This window comes from Eublepharis macularius, chromosome 11 (assembly GCF_028583425.1).
Source record: "Eublepharis macularius isolate TG4126 chromosome 11, MPM_Emac_v1.0, whole genome shotgun sequence".
Taxonomy (NCBI): Eukaryota; Metazoa; Chordata; class Lepidosauria; order Squamata; family Eublepharidae; genus Eublepharis; species Eublepharis macularius.
The window spans coordinates 53,033,061-53,045,493 of NC_072800.1; the positions used below are offsets into that span (position 1 = coordinate 53,033,061).

Sequence of the window (12,433 nt, forward strand, 5' to 3'; positions counted from 1 at the left end):
TTTTTAAAAATTAAATAGCAATGTTGCAAGTTGGTGCCTTAAAGAAAAAAAACCCTTACAACTGAGGGAGGGGCCATTAAAAAAACACAAAAAAACCCATGTTAAGTGTCCTCAGCAATCACCTGAGGAAACTGACCAATCATCAGTCAATCGAGGCGACTGATTGGGCTAAAGAAACTGATATGTCCTCAAAGCCCACAGAAGAAATGAGCATTTTCTAGTGCAGAAATAAAAAACAGACACCACTTAGATTTGACTGCTTCAAAGTGTAGAAATAAAGAATAGAAGCACTGTGGGGCCAAAATTGATCAATAAAGCAGACCTGACCCTCATGAGCTGAATATGTAGAAAGCCTGATGTAAAGTTCCCCATACAGAAGAGGCCATAGTATACTTTGGGACTGGGCCTTCCATTGTTCTCTCTGATTTGTTAGATCACTGCACTGCTTCCAGAGAAGTACCCACCCTGCAGTAATACAATTTGGAAGAGGTTTTCTTCATTGAGAAAACAGCACTTGAGTCAAGGGCTCGCCATTCTCCTTCGTGAAAAGGAAACCCCAATGGCTACATTTTGAAATGAAAAAAAAACATGAAAAGGACTATGAATGAAAATGTAAAGGAGTTGATTGACCCTGTGTTTGTTCTACTGAGGAATTTGGAATAAGGGGAACCCTATAGCAACCAACAACATGACTCAGTTGCTGTCCTCTGGCTCCCTTGTGTTGGTACGGTTCAGGCGGGGACATCACCACTGAGTGATTTCTTGGTAATATAATGACTAGAGATGCTACGCACATGTTCACTGGTGTAACTACACCAGCTTTTCTTTCCATATCTATTGTTGCTGTGTTATCTTTGCAACTGATTGAATGTAGGGTTGCAACTGTGTTACACAGGAGTAGTTATACCAAACCTGCTGCCCATTTGTGCATGATTTTCCTGCCCATTTGTGCATATTCATATTATACGGTATATGATGCTTAGAAACTATTCTCAGTTATTGCCTTCAGATACAAGCTGCTAGCAGTAGAATTTTTTTAACCTCCTTTAACTATTAGTATACTTATTTAATGGGGGCAGGGGGGAATGCTGGTCATTAAGGCTTCACAATAAGATTTAATTATTAGTACTGATAATGATAAAAATTAAAGTATTAAGCTGTAGTTTTTTTAAAAAAAAACTTGACCATATTTTGTCTTTAAATCTTTTATCACCTGCAAAAATTAATTAAATGCAGATGTAACTGGTTAGGTTTGGATGCCAGGGTTCATTTCCTGTCTATGCTTTTTCAGACAACTTATTACACCTCCTTCCGAAGCGTAGGCAAAACAAAAATGGTGCTCATAAATCAACCTTTGGCTTTTCCTTAAGGCTGTATATGGAGTTGAACCTTAAGTAGGAGGAAAAGCTCCAATTCATTTTTCACAAGCAGAATGTATAGACAACAGGCCAAATGACAACTGTGTTTGAAGAAACCATTTGTTTGAAACTCTAGCAAAGATAAATCTAATCCACGGAGGTTGACTTGTTGTGCTATTAAATTAGTTTTCCTTCAAGCAGCATCCCATACTGGCATATGGGATTTGGAAATCTCTCTGAAAACCAGATCTTCTTGATTTGTTTCAGTAATGTCAGGATTGCACTACTAGCTGAGTTAATGTCAGCTTAAGAAAGAAAGCCAAACTGGTTACCGAAGCCATGTCATTTAACTATTTCAAATTTATATTCTGTAGGGAAAAGTAAACTTGGGTACTTGTTGGGTCATTTTAGCAGTGGAAGTATCAATTCATTTAAGGACCATAAAAGTCACCCCGATCTGCGCCTTCTTCTCATTAAATTGCAGTTAACACCATTAAAGTGAAACATACATGTTTATGGTTTCAGTCCTGCCATCCTGGATTTAATGAGTTCCCAAATTCAGAGGAAACGCACACCTTTATTACTTGTAAGTATTAAAGGCAGGAAAGCCCTGACATATAAAAGAAAAATTCAAAACTTTTTTTCTTCCCTCCTCCCCTCTTTTTATCTAGATGTACTGAAATGATGATGCTTGCCAAGAATACATACCAGATCTACAATCAATATCTTGCCTATATTTAGCTTGTCTCTCAAGTATTTGGCAGTAATTGCAACCGAATTAAAAAAGCAGAACCCCCTGTGGAATAGAGAAGAACAGAAATTTTACAAAGCACATCAGTCAGGAAAACAGTTATAAATAATGTTCTGGGCATTTGTGTGTGTGTGTGTGTGTTTAAAAAGCTGTATGATCTCTGAGACCATAAATCTGCTTCTGGGAGTACCTCAAAAGCCTTTTCAGTCATCTGCTAACAATTAGAGTTCCTCAGAGACATGCACATTGCAGGTGATTGCCAGTAACCCTAGTGCTCCAAGATGGGCAATATTCCCTGGTACTTACATGGCTGTTGATTCTTCAGCATGATGGCCTGGGGGCCTTACAACAGCAAAACCATTCTGTAAGAACAAGATAGGTTTTCAATTACCAGACTTTGAAAGAAGAAAGGGGGGGAAAGACTCTGTTGTCTTTCTACTGAACAGCAAGCAAACAAGTATTCAAGACAACTGAACTAAGCACCTTTTTCCTGTTCTTGTTACCCTTTCAGAAAATTAACAGAAGCCCATATAATGCTTTACAAAGAAACATAGCTTATAAAATTATATACATGAAAACAGTGCCACATGTTTTGAAAATGTACCAATCCTAAAAGTTGCCTTGCTGACTCACACCACAGTCCATCAACTCCAGCACCACATTTCAAACTGACCTGCTAAATACATCCAGCAGAGCATGGAGGTAAAAGCCATCCCAAACTATTTGTCCAAAGCACCTAATACTGAAATGTTTTGTTCCTCTGCACACGGACCTTGGGGGTTGTTTAGCTGCAATGGCTTCTAGCCATTGATGGGTTTATTCACCAGTGATTGATTGCTGCTCCAGGATCCATGCGTCTCCAACATGAGCTGTATTCAAGCAGGGGGTTGCCCATTCTCTTCAATGTCAGAGAATGCGCCGTGTGCACATCATACATCTGTAACATTCTATGACACTAGCAAACATGGAATAGCTCTGTGGAAAGCTCTGGATGTATATGAGAGTCCTCATCTACATTCACCCACTCTGAGTGGATTGATACTTTTTTTTGCCTGGATCCTATTTTGAATAGACTATTTCTTGTAACATCACCCCTTCCCCTGCCACCTTTATGTTATTGCAGTTTTACTGTAAATGTATCACCCTAAGGAATGAGCCCTTCCTGCACCTGATAAAGCAAACTCTGACTTGCAAAAGCTTATGCTGGAATAAATGCTGTTAGACATTGTTGCTGCTGCATTCCTGCTATATTCGTCTGCTTAGGGCAGGTTTCTTCCCTACTCCTTCACTGATACCTGATTCCAGTTATCATTCATACTTTTTATTGTTCGTGGTGTTTTACACTGTCTACTGCTTCCCCTTATCCCATATAGAATAGATATTTTCTCTTTTCCCCAGATGTTGCATTTGGTTGTCCCAGAATAAAAGAACCATCTGTTGGCATAGATGGGATGTTCTCTTATCTGTCAACTCCTTCGGCTAATTAAAACATTTCCCAGAGGTCCACAGTTATGCAAGAGGAAAGAAAAATAGCAGACCATATCGAAAATATACTCATTGGGGCCAAAACAACAAGGAAATGGGGCAACAGTCACAGAGTTAATGTCAAGTTTCTGTCTGCACACATTTCATTGCACTATAAAATAATTATTTGCCCACTCTGCAATCCATCAAAATTTTAAGGGAAGAAACTCTTGGGTTATGTGATTCCCAGATGTTTCCATGCCAAACCTGCAGATAAAGTTCAAGTGTAACCCACCTTCAATCAAGCCAAACATTGCATAGCAAAACAGTGTCCAAGAAGAAGACCACTAAGCATGTGACTGAAAGGACAGGTCAGCCATCACTTCAAAACTGATTAACTATTTAACTATGAAATTGCGTAAAATGTAAACAATTCAAAATTGTGCAAATATTTTTATTTACATGCAGTTGCTTCTTACTTTTGGTGTGAAAGAGCTATTAAACTTTCACATACAAAAAGGTCACTGGGGGGATTCGAAAAAGAATGATGGAAATTCCATATTTCACTAGACTATAAATCTAGTTTAGAAGCCCGCCAAAGCTTGCAACTTTATTGTATTTCCTAAGTCAGTTTATAACACACATTCTGGACATTTTATAGAAGGTTTTCATACACAGCAGCCATCAAAAGTAGTGATGTTCAAGGAATACCTTAAGCCACTGATTCACCGCTTTGCACTGCTTACATCATCTCCCATCTCCTCCCAACACACCATGAAGTACAGAACAGGCCTATAAATCTCTGCTGAATAAGTACTGCCCAGAAATGTAAGAGGGATGGCAGACACATAAACAGTCTTTTCTGATAAGGATCATACTGCAGTGTTAACCAACCTCTGACTTAGCTCTCTGAATTAACTGATACATGATTTCATGTTTATATGAGAAAGCCTCTCAAATGTAAAACTCAGGGCCAAGCTACAAGTGACGAATGACACTTGAACGGCAAGTGGATTGAGTGGAGCGCAAGTGAACAGGGAGAAATACACTTGCCGTTCAAGTGTCACTCGTCACTTGTAGCTTCACCCTCACTCTCTGCTCAGGGCTACCATCACAGCTAAAAATATAAAAGCTGGTGCCCAGGCAGTCGTAGTGACCACCTCCAGATTCCTGGTTGCCTTAAACAAATGTACAGAAACAGCCAGAGTCTTTTCCACATGGGATTTTTTTCATCAGTTCTGGCCCTGTACTGCATCAGTTTATCTCCAGAGTTCTGCATGCATGGTCAAAATACCCTAATTCAGTCTCCAAACTGCTTTCCAGGCTTTTTTGTGTTCTGCATGGGAAAAGCCTGCATCTGCTGCAGAACTGATCTTTCTGCAGCTTTTCTGTGGCACATGAAGGAGGTTGTTGTGAGTACAAAAGTACAATTTATTTTTAAGTACATAAAGGTGATGGTTGCAAAGTATTGATAAGCATGTTGGTTTCAGAATAGTTCTTAAGCTTGGTGATTTCAAATACAATTATATCTTCTTAATGGTATTTTCACAGACTCAGTAACAGTAATTTTCCACAGGGTCTTCACTAACAGATTAAATCCCATACAGACTCAGGCTTTTCCACACAGCTTGCCTGAACTAGATATACAGCCTGAACTGATCTCTCTCTCACTCAGATATACAAACAGTATACACACACAGTTTGCCTGACTTTGACAGAATTTCTCAGAATACCACACAGAGTCACTGAATGAGACCCTTTCAGGCTTCCACACAGGTTGCCTGCTTTGCCCAGAATGAACACTTTCTCTCAGCATATTCTTTCAAAACTGCAGTTCACTCCACCCCTAGGGTATAACTACCATTGAATCATATTATACTCCATTCACCCATCCAGCCCCCCCCCTCTTTCCTCAGAGGCCTATATTTAAACTCACGGCAATAATTTTAAAAAAACAAACCCTGTACATTAGCAAGCAGAAATAAAACAGCACTACATGCAAAACATTGCACCACCTTTATTTCCCATTATGGTTAACTTTTACTTCAAATACTTCAAGAAAGAGAGGAAGCCATATTGCAGTCTTAGGTGTTTTCTATGTTTACTCCACCAAGTTTACTGTGAAAAATCAAGCAGGAGACAAAATTCTAAAGTTACAGTAAGTATCAATAATAAAGTTAGTTTCCAGACTTGCATGCAAAATTAACCTCTTTCACCTACATTATAATGATACCTGTTCCTCATTTAATATGATGGTTTCTGTTTTAATATAAGAGCTTACTATAACCTGTACCTATTAAAATAGCTGGCAATACTGAATAATGAATTGTAAAGGGTCATACTACTCTAATATTTCGAAAGTAAGGTATCAGCTAAAAACAAGTATAATCTAAATGTAAGAATATGCTTTTGAGTTTATAGGAAAACATTTCTTCAGAAGTTTTTAAAATGCTTTGGTAGAGCATGACACTTAACAATGTGGAAGTGGCTCACAGTGCGCTTACTAGACTTGGTAAGTGGAATTGTTCTAATTCTTTGATCAATTTTCTCGAATTTGATTTAGTTTCTAATCAATTCCTCTTTCATGAAGAAGAACATTTGATTTAGATCTTTAAGAAATAATGTATTTCTCTATTATGTTTTTTTATATGAGCATAGCTGAAAAATTAAGAACAAGGTGAACCATTAAAGAAACAATTAAACAGAAGCCAGGACTTGTCTGAACATATCCTTGTTGTATTAGACTGTTTTTTACCCTTTGAATCCTATTGCAGTGGCACAACAAGGCAGAAATCCACAGCTGAGGAAATCTATATTATCATATAGTTAAAAAAACTCCAAGATAAATTATTGAGAAACCAAAAAGAAGTTCTCTTTGAAAGAGAATAAGAAAAACCAATTGTAATATTGAAAAAAGAAAAATTTGAAAACAGAAATTCCACCCAACAACACACCCATCCCTGGAACAAACTCTTGTTCATGTAATCTAACATGAACACATCTACTTTTCTCTGTTAAAGATGCGGGGAGGGGGGGAGTTGATCTGGAGAGTCCAGAGAGCCTGATCTCGTCAGATCTCAGAAGCTAAGCAGGGTCGGCATTGGTTAGTAATTGGAGGGAAACCTCAACGAAGACCAGGGTTGCCATGCAGAGGCAGGCAATGGCAAACCACCTCTGTTAGTCTCTTGTCATGAAAACCTCACCGGTTGGGGGTCACCATAAGTCAACTATGACTTGAGGGCAGGATTTCATTTCATACATACCATATAAAACAAATCAAGTCAAAAGTCCACTTCAATTGATAATAACTGCTTTTTTGTACATGCTTGCTGGACTAGATGGGAGTGTTAAGCCAGTTCAAATAAAACCTCTACAAAAGGTACCCTTGGAAAGAAAGCCTTTACAGAGCCACTTTCCACTACCACAGGCCACTCTTGACCATGTAATATGCAGTCAAGTTTTATCATTTATGCCAGACTTTAACTAAATCAGAAGTTGTTCCCCTGTAAGAAAGATATGACACTTCCTCTGGCTCTCAATAAAATCGTCCCCTATTAGTAAGAGGGAATGTGAATTCATTTATTTGGGCAATACTAAATACCAGACAGTGATCTCAGAACAGTGGGTGAAGGTCAGACCGAAAAGCAAAAATATACTCCAAAGATAGACAGTCTAACACCGAAGCAATATGTCAAAAGTGTAGCCAACACACATAAATTCAAAGCATTTTTACACAGACGCTTGTTTATACTAGGATACAGACACCATTATACATAGACGGAAGGTTAAACTGACTGACAGAAATGCACATTACAGGAAAGATTCATGTCTTTGTCATTATAAGCTTGATCTCTGAGCATTTTAAACTTCAAGATATGATTGAGTTGAAATGGTCTGAAGTCTAGAAATGCTTGAAAGAGTAATGAGAAATCAGCAGTACATCAAAGATGTCACTCCAGGGAGAAAAATCATTCTTTTAACTCTATCACTGTTCTATTGGGAGGGACAATGAGTCTCATTTCTTAAAATCTCACTAATTCGTGCCCTAAACATGAAATAGGTTGCTTATTTTCCAGAACCTATCACTCCTGTACTCCATCCCCTTCTCCATCATCATCAGTTCTCAAATAATGAAGTAGAAGCCTACAGGGAGTTGTATGACTTCTGTATTTGTGCTGAGACTCCATTAATAACAACAACAACTACTGTGCTTATTTACTAGTCTTCTAGACAGATTATTGCTCCACTCAGAGCAGTGAACAAGGTCAATGTTAATTCTCCTGCAGAGCTGGGGCTGAGAGGAAAGGCTTATCCAAGGTCACCTGCTGAGCTCATGGCAGAAGTGGGATTCAAACCAGCGGTGTGCTGATTTGCAACCTACCCACTTAACCACTATGCTTCAGCACGCAGGTCATACAAACACAGATTACAGATTAACATGTTATCAGTGTGGCCAATTAGAGAAATACTTGCAGGAAGCCATCTTAGAATCTCTCTGCCAGGGCTAAAACGGGAAGAAAAGCAATGAGTTCAAATCCCAGAAAGAAAGGCTTAGAATGGATATTAGGAAATCTCCCCTCATAGTGATGAAGCAAGGAAACTGATTGACCAGTAAAGATGTCAGTGTGGTGTAGTGATTAGGGTGCTGGTCTAGGGTCCAGGAGGTCAAAGTTCAAATACCCAAGCTGCCATAAACAAGTAACTGTTTCTCGGGGGACCAAAACATTGCTCATATCTCCCTCTTTCATTGCCTCTTATTCCTCAGTAGCAATTATGGTATTTGAGGAGGCTTCCACTTTTGGAGAATACTCAGGGAGTCCTGCTGGCTAACATATCAGTCCCTGCCTCCCCATCCCACCCACAAGTGCCAGGCACCTCCTTTATATATGTGCCTGCCTCTCCTGGATTTCTCAACACCTTTAAATGATGTCACTACCGGTTTAAGGTGATCTACTTCTGGTTGCTTTGCAATGGCTTCTCCAAAATCCTCAAAGGCTGCACTACACAGCAATCAATCTACAGATTCTTAAATACATATTTAGAGAGAAAGGATCTTCGTGATTTCAAAACAACAGCTGCCTCAAGAAGATTTTGGAGAGGGAGGCTACAAATTCTCTAAATAAATAAATATGCTCACAAAGAATAGTCTATTATTTTTAACCTTCAGAGTTGCAGTCCTCCTCAAGCCCATAGTGAGGAATGAGGAGCATTTTCCTTTTACTCTTTATGAAATTTTATGTGGTGCTGAAAGAGACTCACAGAGTTAGAAAGGACTGATCTAGTCCAATTCCCTGTTCAGTGCAGGAAATCCAGACAAAAGCATTTCTGACAGAGGGCAGTTCAGCCTCTTCTCCAGTGAGGGATGCCTACTACCCCCTCGGGAACTGACTCCATTGTCCAGCTGCTCTAACCATTAGGAGGTTTCTCCTAATGTTCAACTGAAATCTACCCTCCTGTAACTTTAGTCAGATTTAGCCTTCTCCTTTGGAGCAGCAAAGAACAAGTTCTTGCTTTCTTCTATGTGACTGGCCCTCAGGTATTTGAAGGCCATTACCATGTCTCTTCTCATTCTCTCCTTCTTTAGGCAAAACATACCCTTTAACCTCTCCTGATACATCTGGTTGCTTGCCCACTTTTAAGCCCATTTCAATCCATCTGTTATGTTTACTCCTTAATACTGGGTGATAAACATTCACTTGGAGTAGCTTTATTTTTCCTGTCTACTTTTATTTATTTGTTAATTTATTTATTAGATTTATATCTCACCCTCCCTTCAAGCAGGCTCAGTGAAGGTCACATCATCATAATAACAGCACCTACAATATATAAATACAATAAAAACATATAAATGCAATTTAAAACCATATAAAACAAGAAACAGAGTCTGACAAGGACCTCCATGATATGGCAAGACAGTAACTTCAGACACACATCACTGTGGGTAGGCAGATCAGATCATGTTAGGTAGCAGAAGTGGGGCAGACCAGGCAGAGGACCAGCAGGATAATTCCCCAGCTCCTCAACCACTCTCATAGGCCTGGTGGAACATCCCCAGCTTACAGGTTCAGCAGTAGAGATGGGCACAAACAGCAATACGAACAAAAAAAATCCACGAACAGCCCAATCTGCTGTTCACGAGCAAGCTGTTCGTGAGGCCCCGTTCCTAGCGAACATGTGTTCATTCCAAGCCCTCTTCATGGCGTTCGTCAGCCATTTGTAAAGCCAGCCAGTCTGGCGCCTTTCAATCAATTCCCCTGGCAACATAGGCATGGACTGTCCGAACTCTGTCTGAACTCCTTCTGGCTTGTAACCCCTCAAAGTAGCTCCCAGCAGACAGTCCAGTTTTTTGCCACTGTGAAGAGAAAATGACAGGAAAGACCCATGGATCATGCCTTTCCCAGGGTGCAATCTCTCTGAAACGTGGGGGGGCCTTCAGAGGACAGTGAAGACTATGTCCCCTGCAAAGTTGGTGGGTATTGGACATTGCGAAGGTCAATTTGTAACTCCTCGAAGTAGCTTCCAGCAGACAGTCCAGTTTTTGCCACTGTGAAGAGAAAATGACATGAAAGGGGAGACCCATGGAGTCTCCTTTCCCTGGCTCAAGTTCAGCTAAGTCCCAAGGGGCCATTCTGGCTCCCATGAACCTCCAACTATGAACATGTTTGTGAACATGTCATGTCCATCAATGTTCGTGAATCCCTGTTCATGGATGGCAATGAACAAGGAACATCGTGTTCATTTTTTTTCCTGTTTGCTCCCTTCTGTACTCAACAGAACTATAATAAGTCCCACAGGGCCCAGGTCTCAACTGGGAGAGCATTCCACCAGGCCAGTGTCAGAGCTGAAAAGGCTCTGGCCCAGGCTGAGGCCAGGTGAACATACTTGAGGCCAGAGACCACCAGCAAATGTTAGTCTTCAGAGTATAACTCCATCCAGGGAATATACAAGGAGGGGTGGTCCCACAGATATGCAGGTCCTAGTCCACTAAGGGCCTCAAAGGTTAATACCAACACCTTAAACTTGACTTGGAATTCAACTGGGAGCCAGTACAGCTGACACAATAGAAGTTGAATATGTGTCTGAGCTGGGTTCCTGTGAGGACACACGTAGCCGCATTCTGGACCAGTTGCAATTTCTGGATCCGTTTCAAAGGTAGTCCTGCATAGAGTGAGTTGCAGTAGTCCAATCTGGAGGAGACCATTGTGTGGATCACTGTAGCTAGGTCATGGGTAGAGAGAGAGATAGGAAGACAGCTGCCTGAGCTGCCAGAAATAGAAAAATGCAACTGCAACTGACGAAACCTGGACCTCCATTTATAGCCTCTGGATGCCTCTGGAGGCATCCAGAGTGACACCCAGGCTCCTCACCATCGATGCAGGCATCAAAGACACCTTATCTAAGGCTGGGAGCCAGATTCCTGAACTCAGCAACCCCTGACACAGATATAGGTCCTCCATCTTCATAGGGTTCAGCTTCAGTCAACTCTGCTTCATCCACACAGTCACAGTGTTCAAATCCCTGGCCAGAGCTTCCGAGGTGGCATCCAGCCAGCCATTCAGCAGGTACAACTGGGTATCATCAAAACACTGATGACAACCCAGTCCAAGGCTTCAGGCCAGCTGGGCAAGGAGACACATATAGATGTTAAATAGCATTGGGAAGAGAATCACCCCTTGAGAAACACTGCATACTAGAGGATGTCTAGGCAACATTTGCACCCCAAGTGCCACTCACTGTCCCCGACTGTGAGGAAAAGGGACCAGCCATGCAAGATGGCCCCATGTATCCCCACATCAGTGAGGCAGTGAGTCAAAAGGTCATAATTGACTAAAAAACCAATAACACTAGCAGTGCCGACCCGCTTTGATCCAGATGTCGACGAAGATCATCTGTGAGGGCAACCAGCACCATCTACATCCAGCTTTGATCCAGATGTCGACGAAGATCATCTGTGAGGGCAATCAGCACCATCTACATCCAGCTTTGATCCAGATGTCGACGAAGATCATCTGTGAGGGCAATCAGCACCATCTCCATCCCATGGCCGGGGTGAAAGCCAGACTGAAATGGATCCAGGACTGAGGAACTATCCAGGAATACCTACATGTGCTCTGCCACTGCCCACTACTACCATTTGTGGTTTTAATTTTGCATGCAAAAGTCTATGAACTTTACAGAGAGGAATGCAAACAAGGGGCTTTTTTTGGAATGCCTAAAAAAAACCCAATAATAGACACAGTGGAGCACCACTTTATCTTCTGGAAATAGACACCATGGTTGAGAAAACAAGGCATAGTCTTTAAATCCTTAACTGTCTGAGAAAATGAAAAGTCGCACCTGTCAAAGTAAATGCCCAACAAGGTGGCCAGAATAATGATTCTATATTAAAATTTTGGTATTCAGATCCGTACACTACACCAATTCTATACATGCTTACCTGAGAGTAAGCACCAGTGAACATAGTGGGATGTACTTCTGAGAAGACATGCACAGGATTTTGCTCTAGATCTCATGTGATAAGATGTGATTGACATCAATGAAAGAGCCCCATACTCACTCCATTTCCAGTGAATTCATGCGAAGAGTTCAATCATTACAATTTAAGTGCTACACTATTTGCTGCATTTCTATTACATTTTTCTTCCATCATGTAACCCATAAAGATTTACAGAGAACTCTCCCATCCATCTACTGACCCAGGTGCAAGTCTGCTTAGTTTCAGCAGGTTGCTGCGACATATGCCCTCCACACCTAGATCTATACTGTGGTTCTGCTGCCACATCTCATTAATATTTATAAGGAAACAAAAGAAAAATCCTAAAAATCCACCAATTTACCTGCGCTACAATATTCTCTCCAG

General features: G+C 40.8%; 1 protein-coding gene across 1 annotated transcript in view; it reads right to left on the reverse strand.

Moving 5' to 3' along the window:
- Window positions 1-12,433, reverse strand: part of HDAC9 (histone deacetylase 9) — a 572,443-nt gene that overhangs the window by 130,210 nt on the left and 429,800 nt on the right. Inside the window, exons 18-19 of the mRNA XM_054990743.1 lie at window positions 2,416-2,471; window positions 2,067-2,154 (exon numbers count right to left, since the gene is read on the reverse strand). Coding sequence (XP_054846718.1) covers window positions 2,067-2,154; window positions 2,416-2,471 — 144 coding nt within the window. The remainder of the gene's footprint in view (window positions 1-2,066; window positions 2,155-2,415; window positions 2,472-12,433) is intronic.